Raw genomic sequence first — 20,119 nt, forward strand, 5'->3', positions numbered from 1 at the left:
GCCGCTCGATGTTCTATGTATTGTTATATAAAATATATATGTTGTTGCTGGATTTTGATCATTTGTGAAATTTGGCTAAAAGGAAGTAATTGTAAGAGAGATTTGGAAATGATAAATAAACACTCTTATGCTCAAGTTAGTCTCGATTCGATCTATTTGCTTGAGGACGAGCAATTAGATTCACGTAGCTATGTATGAAGTCTACCTTGATGCTTACGTTATGAAGAAAGATGAAGAACCTTGCCATATGGAGGCAATATAATATAGATCAATTGTTGGAAATTGCCTTAACCCGAGATAGGAGAAACCAAAGTTCAATCTTAGAAACTCTCGATGGGTTAGAAGATTGTTATCAAGTGTATAGGGAGACCTTGTGAAAACGAGGATCTTAATCCGAGGATAAAAGGCTCGTGAACTATTATCGAAGATTTATGATAAGTTACTCGAAGATGGCTGCTCAACTCAAAAATCTCGTGAAAAAGAGTGACTCCACCCTTTTTTGTTCGGTCAAAAGTAGGTCCAAAGAACGAGAGTGTGGGCTTCCTTAAGTCTGTTGTTCTTTAGTAGCGTGGACTCAACCATAAGGTACCCCTTTACTGATTGGTCGAATATGCATTGGTTGGCGGGTTCCACTCGTCGATCACTTTGCACCACGCGAAACTCCTAGCATGGTGGGTTGGAAGTTAATGAGTAATTGAAAAATAGTTTCATTATTTCGATGTCTGATCTTTACTTAGTTCAAACCTCAATAAGAAGATATTCGATTAACTATCGCAGAGGTGTCACACGTCAACTATCAACAACCTCTCTCCATTTGGCACGTGGTAGGTTGTTTCACCTAGCTCAAACAATATATATGAGAGACAAAATAAATGCATGCATATGAATCAAGAAAATAATATATGTTTGGAGCCAACTCCCACCCTATCTAATCTATGTTAGTCCTAGGTGCTCAGTGGGATGGAAATCTTGTTTTGTGAAGTTTGGTTCTTGCCCCTCATTGCCACGCTCTAAATAGGACGGTGAATCTTTGTCTGAAATAATAATGGAAAGCTTTTTAGCCTAACTCATCGGATAAGACATCTATCATCTTTAAGAAAATTGAAGTTAGTTTGAACCTCTATTTCTATATTTGTTGAACTCTAGGGCAAACTTTATACTTTTGCCCTTGAAGTTTACCCGTTTGAGAAATAGCTTAACTAGTATTATATATCTATCTTAGAGGAACGAAATTAATTTTGCAACACTTATATGTGTGGTACGTATATGCTTTTAAATATGTATCTATAATATATGCACACACTAACTCATCCACTAATCTAAAAGACGTTACTTTCGATGACAAACATCTCAATTCATTATTTTGCATATCAAAATTAATGGACTAATAGTTTAGATTTTCAAAATTTAGATTGAAAATTGTCATTATTTGCTTTTATTTTATTATGATTAACAAAATCCTGCCAAAGTCCAAAGTCTAAAATAGTAACTAGTTTAATGAGCAAGCTTCACAAATGCAATATTGGACTCCATTCTAGTAAAGCAGCACATAAAAAAAGGTTTGGACAGTTAAAATATTCAAATCATTCCTATATATAACAATTCAAACCCCATAAATTTTATCGATTTGTCTATTTTTTTCAAAAAAATCATGCTCTCATCCAAATCAATTTCTACAATTCAGGGTGTAATAATAGTGAAGATATTTCATAACGTAGGGTCGACACTTGACATCAGTAAAAAAAAAAAAAAGTTCAAAGGAATTGATTCTTTGGAGCTCTTTTTTTTAAACTAAGGGGAACAAATTAGAATAAAAGAAACTCTAGAGGTTAGAAATGAACACCGAATCAACGTTTAGGGCTAAATAAATATTTTAAACTACAAGAATTTAAAAGTTTTTAAAGAAAAATTTTGACATTTAGTGCAAATGAAGATGAATTTTCTCAACTATCCAAACGCGGCTTACAATTTTCGCTCCAAAACAATTATCGAAGAAAATTTATTCAAACAAGCAAAAGTCATTCGCTTTTGCGACCGTTTTTGCTGTTTATTCTCTCTCTCTCGTTCTACTTCCTTCCATTTTCCACCCTCTCTGATTTGATCTCCGCACCTAAACGCCATTGATCCAAGCATTCTTCGATCCCAGATCTCAATCCATCGTCTTCCCACGAAACCCCACCTCATTCTCCTTATCCTTCTCCCTCAAAACGCTCTCAGATCTTCGCCGCATTTCGATCTTCCGATGGCTACAATGGAGAGCTTGATCGGTTTAGTCAACCGAATCCAGCGAGCCTGCACTGTCTTGGGAGACCATGGCGGCGAGGGAATGTCCCTGTGGGAAGCTCTTCCTTCTGTCGCCGTCGTAGGAGGACAGGTTCGTAATCTCGTCATTTGTTTTCTACTCGATGTATGATTTAGTCATTGCGTTGGTAATCATTTTCTGTATCTGATTCATTTCTGTTTATGTGGAAATTAGAGTTCCGGTAAATCTTCGGTGCTGGAAAGCGTGGTCGGTAGAGACTTTCTTCCTCGTGGATCCGGTAAATCTCGTAGATTCGTTCTCGTCTTTTGTTTGTGTGTGTACCGATTTGCAATACGTGATAAAAATGTTCTCTCTCTTTCTGCTAATCTGTTTGACTTGAGAGGGATAGGTAGATGTGTAATAATGATGGACTTCATTTTACTCACCGTTTACTCTATACTCGAGGATCTTCATTTTAGCACAGATAAGGGGAAGCTAAATTTTATCTTCTTGCATTTTGTAATCTATTAAGTTGAAGTTGCAAGCTCCAACCATTAAAGTAATTTGGCGATGATTACTGATTGAATACTTAAAAAGTATGTTGGTTTTCCTTTTTCAATCTATCACTTCTGAACTGAAAATTGTAATATCAGTATGAATCTCAGTTGCATAAATCGTGCTTGGTTAGTGATGATTGACGAAGAACAGTTTCTTTTATCTCTAAAATCTTCCTTGTTGATAGGCATTGTAACACGAAGACCGTTGGTGTTGCAACTTCATAAGACGGATGATGGACGGGCTGAATATGCAGAGTTTCTCCATGCCCCAAAGAAGAAGTTCTCTGATTTTGGTACATCGTATATCATTTTCTTAATTCTGACAAGCAGTTGTTTTATTCATTGGCTTATGTACTTTAGAAAGCTTTAACTTTCCACATTTTTTGCTTACCGTCCCCTTCTTCAATACTTGAGCATTCCCCATAATTCTGGAGATAAGGTTTAGTATTGTTGTGTATTTTGTGAATTTATTAATGCTATTATGGAGCTATATTTCTATTTGACGTTGTAAAAGATCCTCATATAAATAAGATCTATGTTTTCTAGGCATATTTGTGATTAAATATCTAAATCTACGTCTAAATTGAATCTACTCGTTCTCATATCAAAATCTCTGAAGTTTATTGCTCACAACAAAGTTGAAAATTTAGTTCCATAGGTTTCCTATTCCTGAAGCCCTTGTGTACACTCTGTAGAATATAATTGCATAACCATGGAAGAAGAGGAAGTCTGGCTAAAAGCTGATCCTGCATTAAGATTCTCAAGTCTAAGTGTCTGTAGAAATTTTTTTGTGGGCTGCTTTGGAATCGGACGATAAAATATTATCGTATGAATCTGGTTATTATTTGACGCATTTTCTCTTTGATTAGTATTATATAACTTGCTCTTTTTTTTTCCTTCCCCCATAAGATTTGAATATTTACTTATGTTACGACCATGAAAGTTTTACCAAATTAAAGTGTCCATTATTTTCATGTGCAGCTTCTGTGCGTAAAGAAATATCAGATGAGACTGATCGGATAACTGGGAAGTCAAAGCAAATCTCAAATATTCCAATTCATTTGAGCATATATTCTCCAAATGGTAAATAAGATGAAATATAATTATTGAACTATGGAATCTGCAGGTTGAATATTATCATAAGCGGTAAACCAGTGATTCATACTTTGAGTGGACCCTGATACTTTGGAAGCACATAGCAAATGTTATACAGTATGACTCGTAATGTTCAGGGGAAGAAATAAACGTTTGTTCTATAAAGAAGTGTTTAAACTTCAAACTTGCTTTTAGAATTCGAGCATGAGTTATTTTTTTTGCATTTTTTGGTGTTGCTTTAGCAGTTTGAGGGATGTGGTTGGTCAATTGTTCTATTATCTTGTATTTTTTACATCTCTGTTCTTTGTTGGTTGTTTTTCATCTCTTTCCGCACCCTTTGGGAGTTTGTATCCTTTAACACTTTTCTTCCTTTTCATATTATCAATGAAAAGTTTGTTTCTTGTTAAAAAAAAAAAAAAATTGAAGCATGAGTTTCTAATGGTACAAATTGAACTCTGACATTTATCATATATGCTCTGACAATTTTGAATGTTAGACACCTAGATATTTAAAGTTAACACATAACAGAGGATCAGTAACTTTGTGAACCCCAAGGTTTGGTCGTATCTACACATGGTTGGATACGTTTATCTGTGCAATTAATTGATGTTCTTATTAAGTACTTAAATTCCCTCCAATCATGTCACACTAGCGTAACAGAATTATGTGCTGACTGTTGTAGTTGGTCTTTGGGAATTTCTCAAATAAATCAATTGAACATTTTTTTTAATGATACTTAGATATTTCGAAGACTTTTTCCAGACTTGGTTAAGTTTATAACGTTGAATTGGTGAATACTTTCCAAAGACTCCTGCAAATATCATAAAAAAATTCTTCTATTCCTATCTTTTGAATTGGATGAATTCAGACGTGAAGGCCTTCTACTACCCTTTTTTTCTTACTTGGATAAATCCATGCAAGAATGCATCTGTAAATACTTTGAATCCTCTTCCACGTTTCTACATAACTCCCCAACTTGGTTTGAAGTTTTAGATTTGAGCCCTTGGCCTTTTGAGGCCCCAAATGTAGGTTATCAGAAGATTCAAGATTTGACACTCAGCCCTACATATCTTTGTGTTACCATTGTGTTTCTATGCCGTGTCTTGCTATCACCTTAGTGATACTGTATCTTTGGTAAAGCAGGAGTCCTTTCTTTGCTTATTTTTCAAAATTTCTATATTCTTGTAAAAGAAATAATGCTTTCAATTTTTTCTTATTGTTATCAAACTCCTATTAACTTCTTGTTTCATTAAAATTTTGGTTTCTTATGCTGTTTGAGTCTTCCTTTAATTGTGGGGGATTAAGTTGCTTCTTGTCTAATTATTAAAGTGACATGTTTTACTTGCAGTTGTTAACTTAACCCTCATAGATCTTCCTGGGTTGACAAAGGTTGCTGTAGGTAATTTGTTAACTTGGACTCTTCTTAAAAAGGAAAGATTTTTTCTTTCTTTATTGTTAGATACATTTTGTAACTGATATATTTTTGTTTCCTGCCTTCTGCAGAAGGACAACCGGAGTCTATTGTTGAAGATATTGAAAACATGGTCCGCACTTATGTCGAGAAAGTAAGGGTCTTCTAGATCAAGCTTGATGAAAACTTTAAATCCATTTCTCCAATGATGAATTTTTCTTTTGGATTTGGAATTTGTACATGTTAGTACATTGATGCCATAAATCTGAAATACTGGTAGAAACTTATATACATGCAATTATGGCCTTCTTGAGCTATCCTTGATTCTTTCTTATTGTCTTTTGTACTTGGAATTGTTTCTGCATTTTAAAATTTCTGTGGCATTTTAAGGATAAGGGGAAATCATAGCTTTTGTTATTGTTATAAGCGATATGGAGGCATCTCTTTGAAAGCTTTTTCATTTTTTGTTCATGCTATTTTGGTGATTACTCTTGGTTCGATTTGAATTTGTCATAGATCGTTAAGAACATGTGTATTCTGTCGTGATTAGAATCTTAGAGTAAGCAGTATACTTGCATCTTCTGTCTTCTTCTAGTTCTGACTATTGTATTAATTATTTTCTCGGTTTTTGTAGCCTAACTGCATTATACTAGCAATTTCTCCTGCTAATCAAGATATTGCTACTTCAGATGCTATAAAGCTTGCAAGGGAAGTTGATCCCTCAGGTAGTAATGTAAAGTGGATTTAGAGTTTTAGGTTCTATGTGGAACTTTGATAAATTGACTAATTTATTTGCTTCTTGTCTCATTTATTCTTTCAGGTGAAAGAACATTTGGAGTGCTTACAAAACTTGACCTGATGGACAAGGGAACCAATGCTCTGGATGTATGATTCAGTTACCTCACAGTATTAATCACCCTGTAATTCAAATTTTATTAAGTGACAATATAACAAGAATAAGCAGATTCTGGTAATGTGTAAAACTCAATCCGCATTTCACATTCTGTATGACAATTTTCTTTTATTTATAAAATTGCATTAGATTAGGAGCATGCATTATTTGTCAATTTTTCTTTTTAATGTATTTGATTGTTATAAATTTTTCGTCCTCCTAATTGTTTTTTGATTTGTTACCATGCTTTACCAGGCAGTAAAAATGTGTAAAAACCTAAAAGTTTCTAAAAATGAATGTTGCAGGTTCTTGAAGGAAGAGCATATAGGTTGCAGCATCCATGGGTTGGGATTGTAAATCGTTCACAAGCTGATATTAATAAGAACGTTGACATGATTATTGCTCGTAAAAAGGAGCGTGAATATTTTGAAACAAGCCCCGAGTATGGACATCTAGCCCATAAGATGGGTTCAGAATACCTTGCCAAACTTTTGTCTCAGGTCTTTATTCCAATTTTTTTAATATCTATCTTGGTTCTTGTTAACCCTATCTATACTTTAGTTGTCACAATTGAGAATGTTCCAGCAGTTTGGTGCAGCTAATTGTGTTTTCATATGTTCTGTTCTTGTTTTTCAGCACTTGGAGAGGGTTATCAGGCAGCGGATACCAAGTATCATTGCCTTGATTAATAAGACAATTGACGAACTGAATGCAGAGTTGGACCGGATTGGCAGACCTATAGCAGTAGACTCAGGGGTAATGTATTAGCCCCTGTGGATACCATATTCCAATTTACCGAATACTGTATCTGTCACAACCCTCCGTTCATTTTTTTCTTATGCAGGCACAACTGTACACTATTTTAGAAATGTGTCGTGCATTTGACCGTGTATTCAAGGAACATCTGGATGGAGGGTAATGTTGTGACATTTTTTTAGCATTTCTAATCTGGATTAGAGCATATTATGCTAGAAACTTCTTAATACGATCATGCTGTAAATATTAGTACTTTCCATAACATAGTGAACATTCTTTTGAGGATGGTTAAAGCACTATGCTGCCAGAGTTCCTTCCCTGGCATGAATTTATGCTAGAGAAAGTAGAATTATAAATCCTCTTTAGGAATATTCCCTCTTAGTTTCCTGAAATTTTCATTACATTGTCATTGGAAGGCTTAAAACTTCAATAATTGCACCTTTTTTTGTTTTCTTGGATTCCTTATCTTTTAAGGCCATTGCTATACTGTTCACGAGTTTGAGAATTTGAGAGATACCTTCGTTTCATACTCACTAAAATAGATCATTTTATAACTTGAAACTCATTAAAAATATATTAAATGATAAAATTTACATTTACTCTGAATTATTAATAGCTTAAGCTTCTTGAATTTTGGTGTAGACAATACCAAAACTCAAGTTTAGTGGTAATGTTATGTGGTATCATAGTAGATTTGCATATTATTTCAAAGAACTAGTGTTAGTTATGTAAATACTTTTGACTTTTTTCATTACTATATGATAAGTTTCTTTTTTCTTTTTCAATGTTGCAAGACTCTTACCATTTGGAGTATACTTGTGAGGCCGAAAGGGGAGTCTTCTTTTGCATAGTTATCTTTTTTAAATCTTGAGCTTCTTGTTTTGTTTTGTTTTAATTTTTAGATTGCTCTCTTTGGGATAATGTGAAGTCACAATTGTCCTACCAAATATTAAAAATGGATAGAATTCACGTTTGTCAAAAAAAAAAATAATAATAATAATAATAAAAGAAGGAAAATTACGAGATGTGCAACACGAGAAGTTTTTGAAGTTATTGAAATATAATTCATCCTGAATTGCATCACGATTTCTTTATTCAATGGACATGTTTCTTCCCTTTTCCAATTGATAATGAGATTTACATGGTCTATCATAAATGTGCTATAGGCGGCCTGGTGGAGATAGAATATATGGAGTTTTTGATCATCAACTACCTGCTGCCCTGAAGAAATTACCATTTGATCGTCATCTTTCTTTAAAAAATGTCCAAAAAGTTGTGAGTGAAGCTGATGGTTACCAACCTCATTTAATTGCTCCCGAACAAGGATACAGAAGGCTTATTGATGGTTCAATCAGCTATTTCAAGGGTCCGGCTGAAGCTTCTGTTGATGCTGTAATGTTCTAATTCAATCCCCATACAGTAATGTTAGTCTATGTTATGGGATTTATATCATGCTTATATTATTAAATTCGACCTAAATTTCTAGGAAATGTTTGTTGTTTTTAATATGAAAAAAATATCAATGTCACTTCTTTTGGATGACGAAGTTATCTGGTAAAATGTTTTGATAAATAGGTAAATAAATAATCTAAAAGCAGTTGATGTTAGAAACATCTTTGCACATGCATTCTTGTGTAAGTGTGCACTCTATATTCACGTTTTTAAATGCATGTATAGTATTTTGTCCTTCTGTAAAAGGAGCATTTTTCCTATTGTCCTAGCTTGTTTCAAGATCAGAGCAAGTAATTGTCTTCGACTTCTGTGCAGGTGCATTTTGTATTGAAAGAACTTGTTCGGAAATCTATAGCCGAAACAGAGGTAAACCTTTTTAATCGAACATGTGTTCTTGAATAGGGTTTAAGGGAATTCTGCTTGAGAGTGCTACTCTTAGTGAATAATTGAATTTCTATTCGCAGCTCATTTGGGTTCACCATATGACAAATAACAAAAAAATCCTTATTATATTTTAGAATAAGAGGCTTGCTTGAGTTGCTCCTAGAGGATAAAGATGTTGGGTTTGTTTATATGAGTGGCAAAAATGTAGTTCTGCCTTTCTTCTAATACGCAAAATGAACATGGGAATTTGGACGTACTATGAAAAGTGCTTTGGAGAGGAGGGAAACTTGTTCCCATGACATGTCTATATGGCAACATGCCATTAACAAATTCACTCGTGAGAGAATTTTTGGAATTTCACATTTATTAATACAATGCTTTGTTACAGGTCATGTGGAAACTTGTTCTAATTTAACAGAGTTTACTTTTGATTCACACAAATTTTAGGAACTGAAAAGATTTCCGACACTTCAATCTGACATTGCAGCAGCGGCAACAGAGGCATTGGAGAGGTTCCGTGAAGAAAGTCGAAAAACAGTTCTACGGCTGGTTGATATGGAGTCTAGCTACCTTACAGTTGATTTTTTCCGAAAACTGCATATGGAGCCAGACAAAAATCCTAATCCTACCCCAGCAGGGCCGAATGCAGACCGTTATTCAGACAATCATTTCAGAAGGATTGGTATGGTTTCTGCTTGCTTGTATGTGCACAAACATTATTTGGCACTCCAGATTTTTGTATTATATACATACACAGATGCACATATGGATGTATGGATGTATGGATGTATAGAACGGTTCATTTATCCTAACACTGAAGTCCTTAGTTGAGTAAACTAAACCACCAAACCAGTACGATAACCGAGTTTGTCAATTGTTTTAGGTTCAAATGTGAGTTCTTACATTGGGATGGTTTGTGAGACACTGAAAAATTCAATTCCGAAGGCTGTCGTTTACTGTCAAGTCCGAGAGGCCAAGAGATCACTACTGAACCACTTCTATGTTCAAGTCGGAAAAAGAGAGGTAAGTTTTTCTTAACAATGTCAATAATAAGTTGGAAGCGAGTTTTATGCATTAGTTTCGCATTCCTGATTTACCCCGGATAGAAGGCGATCTTCATTCTCTCATTTTAAAATGAATGAAAATCCATCCTTTTGCTGCACTGAAAAGTTTTGTACGACCTGCCATTGCATCATTGCAGAAGGAACGGCTTGGTGCTATGTTGGATGAGGATCCTGCACTGATGGAGAGAAGAACAACCATAGCTAAAAGGCTTGAGCTATACAAGTCAGCTAGAGACGAAATCGACTCGGTTGCCTGGAAATGAGGATACCATTTCTCCAAGATTCAAGCCGCTTGCATTTTGTTCATCACACGTAACTCTACCAAAGATGGATTTCAATCTCTCTGTGGAAAAACTGATTGCATATTCTTTTCTGCAATGCCTTTCAGCCTTGGAAAATAGGGAAGTGATGAGATCATTAGTTAGTTGCTAGCCTGCGATCGACAATTATTGTCGTTTTTTCGATTCTTTCTTCTTTTTCTGAAAGGTTTCTCCCTTCAATTCATATGCCGTTGTGTACAACAAATAGCTCTTAAAATATTTTTGACTAAATCTTATAGATTTGAGAAGACATCGTTGTATCATCAATGAATTTTTTCTCTCAATTTTACTTGTTAGCTTCTAGTGAATGCAGCTGTGGACATGGATTTTCATCAAAGTTCGGTGAGTTTTTATGTGCAAAGTTACCATTTCACTTGTGACCAATTTGGTAACTTTATTCAGAAGTTGGTATGCCTTTTGCATTTATATTCTTTATTTTTCTTAGTTCATATACTAAAGATAAAATGATTCATATGTAAATAGATGATTTAGGAAATAATCACACCATAACGTTGTTTTTATGTTTACCCTTTTTTCTTGAAATTATTTTTTCATTATAAAAATATCTTGTCATATAAAATTTCTACATCAAAGTTACGTGACATTCAAAAGTTAGAAAGTATTTGTTATTAAGAATTAAAAATAAGTATTTATTATTAAGAATTATAAAAAAGTCAACACGAACCTAGTTTAGCGGTCGATGCATCTTACTTCTCAAGGCATTTTGTTCTGACATCGTCATTCTAAAATTAATGAATAAAAACTGCAAGAATAGTTTAAATAAATTTTGAAATATAATTTATTAATAGATTTAAATACTATTTCGATCCTTATACTTTCAACTTTAATTCGTTTTAGTCTCCATGTATTTGCGAATTTAAATTATTTAATATAAATTTACGCTTACATTACTAAAAAAATTAGTAAGTAAATTGTCATGCTACATTTTAATTAAAATAAATGAAATAAAAATAAAAAACATAAGAAGCTACATAATCACCAGAATGAATGTTTCGAAACTACTAAAATAAACCTTTTATTAAAAAAAAAAAAAGTGAGTGCCAGTGCCAGTTGAGTTCAGACAAGGAAAGTGGCAGTAAATTAAAAACGGGTTTGTTTAAGAAATAAATGGAAGGAAAAAGATTGAAAGATTATTTGCTCTGTTTTCGACCGTTTGAAACTGAATACTTATGGAAAGATCTTTCAGAGATCAGTGAGGTTATCGGACGCCGAAGATTTTGATTCTTGAAGACGATGGCTCTCAACGAAGAACAAGATTTGTTTCCTTAATCAAATTATATTCCACACCAATAAGGAATTTAATTCTTCCCCACTGCTAACCGAACCAACTTCTCCCCGCCAAAAATCTTTTCCTTGTTTAAATTTCTTCATCCCTCGTCGATCCTCTCAAATTGTTTCGATTCCTTTTTCGCCAATCCAAACCCTATGCATTTCTTCTGATTCACAATCACCTCTGTTTTCTTGAGGTACGAATTTGAAATTCGTTCTCTGTTTTGCAATCTGCGGCGGGTTATTATTTCTGGTGAAGAAAACATGGGAATGGGAACAGTGGTGGAACTGGAAGCCCTTAAAATGGGGATTTGTTTTTCAGATTTGACCAATGGAATCTCCATTCCTCAAAGAAGAAGAACTGGCAGTAGCAGTAGCAGTGCTGAAACAAGTGAAACCAACAAGCCTAAACCGTCCTCCTCTGCGACTGCTCCCATGTCCATGGTGGAGGCTGCTGCTGTTCTTCTTGCAATGGCCTACTCCGCGACCGACGTCGAAGCCTTCTGCAAATCGGAACTCGAAAAGAACTCTAGAAAGAGGAAGCGGGATCCGGTGTCGAAATCGGAGCCGGAGATGAAACAGAGGAAGAAGAAGCGAAAGGCGATGGAGTTACCGGTGACGCCGGAGATGCCGGCTGCGATGAGAGATCGGATCGTGGAGATCGGCGGCTACGGAATCCAATTGGTGATTCAGAAACAATTACAGAACACAGATATGAACAAGAACCACGGCCGGTTGTCTCTCCCGGCGAAGAAACTTAGAATCCATGATTTCGTGACAGAGGAGGAGAGAAAACTGCTGAATCAACACAGTAACAATAACAACAAGAAGGGAATGGACGTACCGATTATCGATCCTGATCTGAAAGAGAGGAGGATTTGTCTGAAGAAGTGGAAGATCGGGAGCGGCGATTTGTACTGCTTGATGACGCAGTGGAATTCGTTCGTGGAAGAAACTGCGTTGAGGAGTGGAGATTTCATCCAACTATGGAGTTTCAGAAAAGATGAATTTGATGAGGCTGAAGAAACTGAGAAGATTTCAACTTCTCGGCTGTGGCTCGCCATGGTTAAGCTTGAAGTTGATTCATAATTAGTGTGGTTAATTTGGGTTTCAAAATTCTGTAAATTCTTTTTTTTTTTCGGTTATGACTATAGATTTTGATGTAGTGCAACTAACAACCGAACTGGAACAAGAACATTCATCTATGTTAGTTATTGATTATTAGTATATATTAATATACAAATTCATCTAGATTCTCGATATCAATGAAAATGCTAAGGATTCAATTTATGAAATGTCGATGGCTATTTTTTAACATATTATAAAAGTAAAAAGTAATTTCACTCTTTTTAAATAAGTTGTATTTACTTGAAGAGAGTCCGTCGAGAGCCAACAAGTCGGTCGGTACTCCCAAATTTCGTCCGACCAACTCAACAATAATATACCTATTAAATTTATTTTTTATTATTTTATTACTTTTTAATTTTATTTTTATATTTTTAAACATTAGGTTTGATCAGTCAAAAGTGTCTTGTGAATAATGAAGAACACCACATGGAATGGAAGAGAATTTGAACTTAAAAATAATAAAAAACAGTGAAATCGAATAGAAAAAATGAAAAAGATGGAAATAAATCAACGGAATTGAAAAAAAAAATAAAAAAATAGCCTGATCAGTTTAGACTTCAGAGGGTTGTCGAACCATGAAAATTCAAACAGAAAGCTCTAAATTTATTTCTTAAATAGGATCATACAAATCACAATCACCTTAGAACTCAAGGAAACATTTCATCCCAATCACCTTAGGCATTACAAACCCTAATAAAATACTTCATAAAATTACAAGACCAACATAATATAAACCAACACTTATGCATACATATTATATCGCAGTTCTAAAATTTGGAGAAAATTAGAGCGCATAATTAGTATAAACTCAGCTTGCCCAATTTGTGTGTCAAGGATTAAATTGGAGAAGAATTTTCCTGGCAAATCTTCTTCTTTTTAATCTGAATTAGCTTATCAGAAACACACCATGGGAAACTCAGAAAGTGATCTCTTTCCATGCCTTCGTTATAGCGACCCCAATAGCTTTGATGATATGTGACATGATACCACGCTGATGCTTTTGCGAATTCCTCGTCCTCGTCCCCGTTGTCATCATCGTCACATCTAGGCTTGCTTCCCTTCTCGTTGAACCAAGCCCTGGCTTCCTTTCTAAGTGACCTCATGGCATGGCTAATTTGTTCCATGTCGGTCCTTTTATCGAAAGACTTTCCCACTCTTAAGATATTTCCGCTGACTAATTCTGGTTCAGTCCTAATACCATAATAATCCATCAGGTTCCCCAACTTGTAATCATATCTGGTTTTGAAATCAAAAGCTTCATTCAAATACTTTTCAAACCCATCTATTTCCATGTCTGGATCATAGCATTTAGCAGCAACTTCCCTAGTGTAGGTTTCAATGGTGTTGGTGTTGAAAGAAACATCTTTCACACTGCGAAAAAGCTTCCCGATGACACCCTTTGATTCGTAGGCGGGTCTATCGAGCTTCTCCATGAAATCTGGAAACTCGTGGACACGAAGAAAGGGTGGTAAGTTTGCTGGTACACCAGTCTTCGGGAAGTCAACGGCAATTGAGAACAGTTTTGCGAGTTTGATACATTTAGCACTCATTGCCTTCCTAGGTTCCCTATCTGCAAAGACAGTGTGTGCATTTGCAATGGCTCCAAGACCGTCATTGACCATGTAGTTGGCCATATATTCTTGCACTTCCTGTATCAAAATGATAGTATATAATTCAAACTGTTATCAACTTTAAAATCTGGTACAATATATCTTATTTATATAAAATAATAACATCATTTATAGACTCACAAAATATTTTAAATGATACTTCTGAAGAATACCACTGAAACTTTGCCACTAATCCTGACTATGAGGCAAACGTTCTCCACGTGGAGTTGGGTATTAAAAAGAAATATGTTCTTTTTAAAAAAAAAATTGCAATTGAGAGGATCATGAGCCAAATACATATGAAAGTACAATATCTACTAATATACAGGCATATTTGAGCCAATATCTAGAAAAAATGTCAAACTTTCCTTTCTCCCACCCCACCTCGTGGCAAAAAACACAATTACTTTCACATAAAGCTCAGTACATAGAGCGAGACAAACAAATTGCATTTGAACCAGGAAAAACTACATGGAAAGATAATCATGTTTAGACCACATGCCACGCATGGAGCAAAGAAAAGTATTCTTAATATGCAGTTATGGACGTAACATGACTTTTTATTTTTCCTGATAAGAAACAATTTCATTTCATAGGAGATATGAGATAATGCATGTAACATGAATTCTAGCAACAAAGAACAAGTGTCTTTAAGTGAACCAAAAGACAGAGAACAAACACGTGATAATGTGTTTGCAATAGAAGTAAATACTTCCAAAAACCATACCTCAATTGTGACATCATGATCCAACTGGATAGTTGGTGCAGGCTTGTAGCTCATAGGTTTAACGGGTCGAATACAATTCAGCTCCGGATCCCAGCAAACAAAGTACAAATCACCATCCAAATCACTCCCAGAACATTCATTTGGATGAGGTCTAACATGACATATAGGAAATATTAGGTAAGGACTGCAAAAAGTCATAAAAAATTGCTATCCAAAAATAAATTTCTAATAATTAATCAGCATAGCTACTAAACCAAAGCTACAAAACCATAGTGAGAATATTTCTTATGATTTTGTAAAAGATTTCCAAAGTAGTTTTTCAATACATATGGACATGCAAAATGTGTTGAATACATGAACAACTGCATATACACAATAAGCTTGCTTACCTCTGTCCTTTCTGCGGAAAAACAACACAATCCACCATATGATGCAAAGCTTTCACATCAACAGCATTGAGTACACGCATGTCCCCTGGGTGTAAACAGGGGTTTTTAGCGACGACTACTTTTCCCTCAGGAATGAAATTGCTTTCACTTGATCTACCAGGGACAGAGCATTGCACAAACACCTGACCATATTTTAGAGTCCCGGTTTCATCTAGGCAGCCCATCATGGTCCTTCCCTTGGGAACAAATATCCTTGATTTGGTCCTCAAGTCTAACAATTTATCTGCCCGAAATGTTCGTAGCATCATATTAAGAAAAGGCTCTTTGTTTGGTTTGTAATACAAAAGCATTTCCTTCAGAACGCTGGTCATCTCCCCTGGGGACATCAACTCCAAAACCTCTAATGCCCTTGATGGGTCTTTTAAAATACAATTCAGTTGATATATAGCCTCCTTTTGTTTCTTCTCAAAAACACGGTCCTTAATTCCGAGGGTGGACAAAAGGTTGATCACCTGACGATTAAGAAAACAGGGCAGATACTTGCTCCATGCTAAAACATCTAGTTGGGTGTCAAGTGACTTATACTTCAACATACTCTTTCTTAGTGACAATTTCTTTTCCGATGTTGGATCAATAGCAACAACGCCTTTGTATCCAGCATATCGGATCTGGAAGGCAGATGGTGTATGATTGATCAAGCCACATCTTTCAGCAACCTTCTCAGCCAATGTTTCAGATATTTTTCCTATGCCGTCAGAGAAACAATATGTGACGTTATTTGTTTCAACTTCTACATCAGTAATGACTTCAATTTCATGTTCTTCAACACACAAAGTTTTTCTAGATGAGCCAAAAGATTGTCCAAGTCGAGCAGCATATTTGGCCACATTTCTTATCTGACGAAAATCACCCATCCACTCTCTAATATCTGCTGCACTAAGCCCCTCCCTCGAAGCAAACATCCAAACAGAATTTTCCCGTAGTTGACTTGCCGAGAAAGCAAGAAACTCGAATTTCTTGTCACCAATGACGATACCATTCCTTAAAGTAGATAATATTCTATCATAAACTCTAGTTCTTTCACCATTTGCAGTAGATGTACGCGGCGACAGATCTATGGAACGGATTTTATCCAACTCCTCATCAACAAAAGATACCCTAATAAAATTATCAATATCATCAGAGTACTGACGTACTACCCGGTTGGAAAGATTCGCCTCCGGACCACGGAAGTAGACCTTAGAAGGTGTGATTTGAACCCTGTGCACATAGACCAGGCCATCATCCAAAGAGATATCAGGCTTCCATGGAAGCTGCTTAGAGTTGTAGTATGACAGATATTGCTGCTTGAGCCATTTTTGGGGTTCGTAGAAACATTCCTTCAAATTAAATAGTTTTTCTAGGGCACGTTCGATGTATTCAGGACGAAACCGACTGGGATCGACCAGTCGGAAGAATTCATCGTCCAGTAATGGTCCAGGAAGATAACCGTGTTGAACCAGCGCATTGATTTTGAACAAAATCTTAAAAGAGAAATCAAAGCCTTGGGGTGGAGTAACAATAGGAACCAGATTTGAAGTGGAAGAGAAAGAAGAACCTGTCTCCAAATTGAAGGGGCCATAAATTTCTTCGTATCCAACCAATGTTTTGAAGAAAGAAGGAAGCTGATCTCCGGGAGAAAGCTCCAAGCACAGAGCAAATGATTGTCCAATGCAAGAAGATGGAGTGAAATCGACATCCCTAATCCAACGGGAACCACTAGATTGAGATTCCTTGAAATAGAATCGAGAAGAAGATGAAGATGAAGATGAAGAAGAAGAAGACGAGCTTTTCTTGAAAATCCGTGGAGCGCGCTGCAACTGCCGAACGAACAAACAATTCGAACCAAATCGATATAAATATAAAAGAAGAAAGTGTCCATTTTAGGCTAAAATCACAAAATTAAATTTAAAATTAAACTTAGAAGTAAATCAAATGCCAGTTTAGGAACAAAATTCGTAGTTTAACCTAAATCTAAATATAATTTTAATCTTAAGATTCAACATATCATCTATTAAGTATCAGCTATTTAATGTAAAAGATGTGAATATGAGCACAAATGTATTTATAATTGGTTTTTGTTAAATAATTATTAAAAAAAATTGATGTAAATGCTTAGTCTTTACCCTTAATTGGTTGCAATTTATTGCCTAAAAAAAATGGATTGCAGTTTATTATTTTTAATATACTTCATAAAAAATATTCTTTTTATTCTAGCCAAATTTTTAAAGGAAGCATTTTCTAAAAGAAGTTTAGAAATTTTTTAAAATAGTAACATCTAATTATTAATTATTAAAGTTGAGCATAGCTCAAGGTTAAGGTACCTATGTCTGGTCAGTCAATTACCGTTGAGATATGTTCGCGTTATCTATGTTTAGTTTATCTTAAATTATAGAAAATATATAACTAATGGATAAAATATTTGCTATATTTATAAATATAACAATAACTTTTGCAAATATGGAAAAATGATTTTTAATTGTTCCAATTTTACACTAGATATATCAATCATACATGATATCCAGTATATCAAATCAAGTATTTATATCATTATTTGAGCTTCTTGTTGATCAATGGTAAGCAAGTAAAAGAACAAAAAACAAAGACTAAAAAGTCAAGTTTTGCTTGAAAAAGTGTAGAATCATAATCATAAATAAAGAACGAACCTGAATGAGAAGAAACTTGGAAGCTCCGTCGGGTGGGCAACGAAGCTGAACTCTCAAAATACTCTCGAACCACACCTCCATCTTGTACTCCAAATTCACGTACACAAACAATTTTCTCACTCCACTCCCAAATTCCACGCTACAATTTTCCCCTTTCCAAATCACGCTCAATTTCTCCTTCGAAATCTGGCTCCCCAAGTGAAGCGTCAAATTCTCCATTCTCTCCACGCCCACGCCGCCGCGCCTGTTCTGCCGATCCGCTTCCCTGGCCTTCAGGTACGAGCTGCCGTACCAGAGCCGCTCCTCCGCAGCCGCCTGAGACACCACGTGCCCCGCCGCCAACTCGCTCGAGAACTGGACCGTCGCGAATGTGAACCGGGAATTTTCGTCTCTGAATTCCGCGATCCTCACCGCCGATACGGTTCCGTCTCCCGTGTGATTCTCCAGGAATTCCTTCACTTCCTCCGCGGTGACGTCCCGCCGGAATCCGTAAATCTCGATCGTCTTCCCCATGGCGTCTGCAGAAATTTGTAACTTTCAACTGCATTTTTTTGTTGATCATTATCAGTGTTTCCTCGATGTTGATCAAAATCTATACACTGATACTTTTACCATTCATTTTAGAAAATTGTGTATTAAATGGATTTTTAATCTGTATATCCAATAGTTATTTAAGTGGAAATTTATTAATCCTTCTTCTTGTATTAATAAATAAAAAAATACCTAACATTTACCAATCATATTGTACATTTGTAGTTAACATTAACAACTTATTATTCTTCACATCATGTCCAAATAAAGAGAGATACAAAAAATTAACTTCTTCATGAAAATAATAAATACACATATTAATTAGTATGGTGTGGAATAGCTAGAGAGAGAGTTGATGTACCTGTAAACTTGGGAGCAATGTAATACCAAAAGCAAACAAAAAGGAAGCAAAGAGAGCAATATATGTAAACTGAAATGAGATTATGAAAGCTGTGGGGGAAAGTTAGGAAGCAAAGAGATGCAATTTATAGGGAAGGAGACTGAAAAAAGTTTATAGTAAAGTCAAGAGCATCATCACCTTTTTAACTAACTATATTCTTTCCTTCACTAATCTATTATTTATTACATTATAAATCTTCTTAAATGGGGTCCAGATGGGGAGATCGTAGAGTGGCCCCACACGTTTAGAGATGGAAAAATAATGTACTTAGGTTTTGGTTGAATATCGTCAACACATCACACATGGAAATGTGGTTAGAAACTTACATAAGGACTCTAAGAAAGAAAAAAAAGACTTACATAGAAACTCTCCTAATCATCATTTCTAAACTTTTAAAGTCACCAATTACTCTCCGTTGTGTGTGGACCCTTTAGAAAGGGCTTTCCATATATTCCATGTCATCAATTTTTCTTTCTCTGTTTTTTTAATTATGTTTTTCTTTGGAGTGGTGATCAAGTTTTTTCCCGTAATCTAATAGGGGACAAAGAATATGTTCTCATCCTGTATCATTTACTTTTTATTATTATTATTATATATAATTTTTAAATCTTAAATCTAAATATTTGTATTTTTTAAGTACAGTAAATGGGAGTAGAAGATCGAATTCATAACTTCTCGATTAGAGATACATATCAATTACCGTGTTGAACTATGATTGTTTTGGCATCTAAATATTTCTCTTTGAATTTTATACCACATTTACGTTCTGAACTTATTTGTATTCATAATATGAATTGAAATTGAAATTTTAGAATTTGTTGTTTTATGAATTATGAAACATCTCTAAGAAATTTAACAATTTTACCTTTTAGTAGAGATTCCCAGGGCAGATTTAACCATTTAAATAAATATTCTCCACGGAGAATTAATGTTCGATTAGAAAATTTCTAAAAAGATAAATAAATAGAAAAAAAATTCTTCACAAGAATTCAATCCAATTGGATTTGTCCTTGTTCCTACTAGGGGTACACAACGAAACCAAAGGAACCATAAAATCGAAAAAGCGAACCGAATTTTTGGTTGGGCGGTTTAGCGGTTCGATTTGATTAAACAGAAAAGCATAATTGAAAAAATCGATTCGGTTTCAATTTTCATGAGCAAAACCG

The 20,119-nt window shown here is 35.0% G+C and overlaps 3 protein-coding genes across 3 annotated transcripts; 2 read left to right on the forward strand and 1 right to left on the reverse strand.

Moving 5' to 3' along the window:
* Positions 1-1,960: 1,960 nt before the first annotated feature.
* LOC111015656 (phragmoplastin DRP1C) lies at positions 1,961-10,481 on the forward strand. Its single transcript, XM_022290749.2, has 16 exons — positions 1,961-2,374; positions 2,477-2,540; positions 2,985-3,092; positions 3,781-3,882; positions 5,243-5,293; positions 5,398-5,459; positions 5,940-6,030; positions 6,126-6,190; positions 6,503-6,697; positions 6,834-6,953; positions 7,042-7,112; positions 8,120-8,345; positions 8,721-8,771; positions 9,237-9,471; positions 9,673-9,812; positions 9,991-10,481. The coding sequence occupies exons 1-16, from the start codon at positions 2,243-2,245 to the stop codon at positions 10,114-10,116; spliced, it is 1,839 nt and encodes a 612-aa protein (XP_022146441.1). The 5' UTR covers positions 1,961-2,242; the 3' UTR covers positions 10,117-10,481.
* A 1,404-nt stretch (positions 10,482-11,885) lies between these two features.
* On the forward strand, positions 11,886-12,657 carry LOC111015593 (putative B3 domain-containing protein At2g27410). Its single transcript, XM_022290673.2, has one exon. It carries the CDS (start codon positions 11,899-11,901, stop codon positions 12,550-12,552), a length of 654 nt encoding a protein of 217 aa, XP_022146365.2. The 5' UTR covers positions 11,886-11,898; the 3' UTR covers positions 12,553-12,657.
* Positions 12,658-13,173: 516 nt separating this feature from the next.
* LOC111015673 (putative RNA-dependent RNA polymerase 1) lies at positions 13,174-19,060 on the reverse strand. Its single transcript, XM_022290770.2, has 5 exons — positions 18,915-19,060; positions 18,023-18,563; positions 15,318-17,176; positions 14,929-15,079; positions 13,174-14,240 (listed from the first exon to the last, which is right to left on the reverse strand). The coding sequence occupies exons 2-5, from the start codon at positions 18,533-18,535 to the stop codon at positions 13,428-13,430; spliced, it is 3,336 nt and encodes a 1,111-aa protein (XP_022146462.1). The 5' UTR covers positions 18,536-18,563; positions 18,915-19,060; the 3' UTR covers positions 13,174-13,427.
* Positions 19,061-20,119: the final 1,059 nt, after the last annotated feature.

Source organism: Momordica charantia (genome assembly GCF_013281855.1).
Source record: "Momordica charantia cultivar OHB3-1 chromosome 4 unlocalized genomic scaffold, Mcharantia_2.0 BLBB01000004.1, whole genome shotgun sequence".
NCBI lineage: Eukaryota > Viridiplantae > Streptophyta > Magnoliopsida > Cucurbitales > Cucurbitaceae > Momordica > Momordica charantia.

Bases quoted from the DNA above. Each gene is read 5' to 3' on its own strand.
- LOC111015656 (XM_022290749.2), top strand. From the start codon at position 2,243: ATGGCTACAATGGAGAGCTTGATCGGTTTAGTCAACCGAATCCAGCGA. The intron at 3,093-3,780 runs GTACATCGTATA...TTTCATGTGCAG, and splicing joins GAAGAAGTTCTCTGATTTTG to CTTCTGTGCGTAAAGAAATA. The intron at 5,294-5,397 runs GTAATTTGTTAA...TGCCTTCTGCAG, and splicing joins GTTGACAAAGGTTGCTGTAG to AAGGACAACCGGAGTCTATT.
- LOC111015593 (XM_022290673.2), top strand. From the start codon at position 11,899: ATGTCCATGGTGGAGGCTGCTGCTGTTCTTCTTGCAATGGCCTACTCC.
- LOC111015673 (XM_022290770.2), bottom strand. From the start codon at position 18,535: ATGGGGAAGACGATCGAGATTTACGGATTCCGGCGGGACGTCACCGCG. The intron at 15,080-15,317 runs GTAAGCAAGCTT...ATGTCATGTTAG, and splicing joins TTTCCGCAGAAAGGACAGAG to ACCTCATCCAAATGAATGTT. The intron at 14,241-14,928 runs GTATGGTTTTTG...ATTTTGATACAG, and splicing joins ATCATGATGTCACAATTGAG to GAAGTGCAAGAATATATGGC.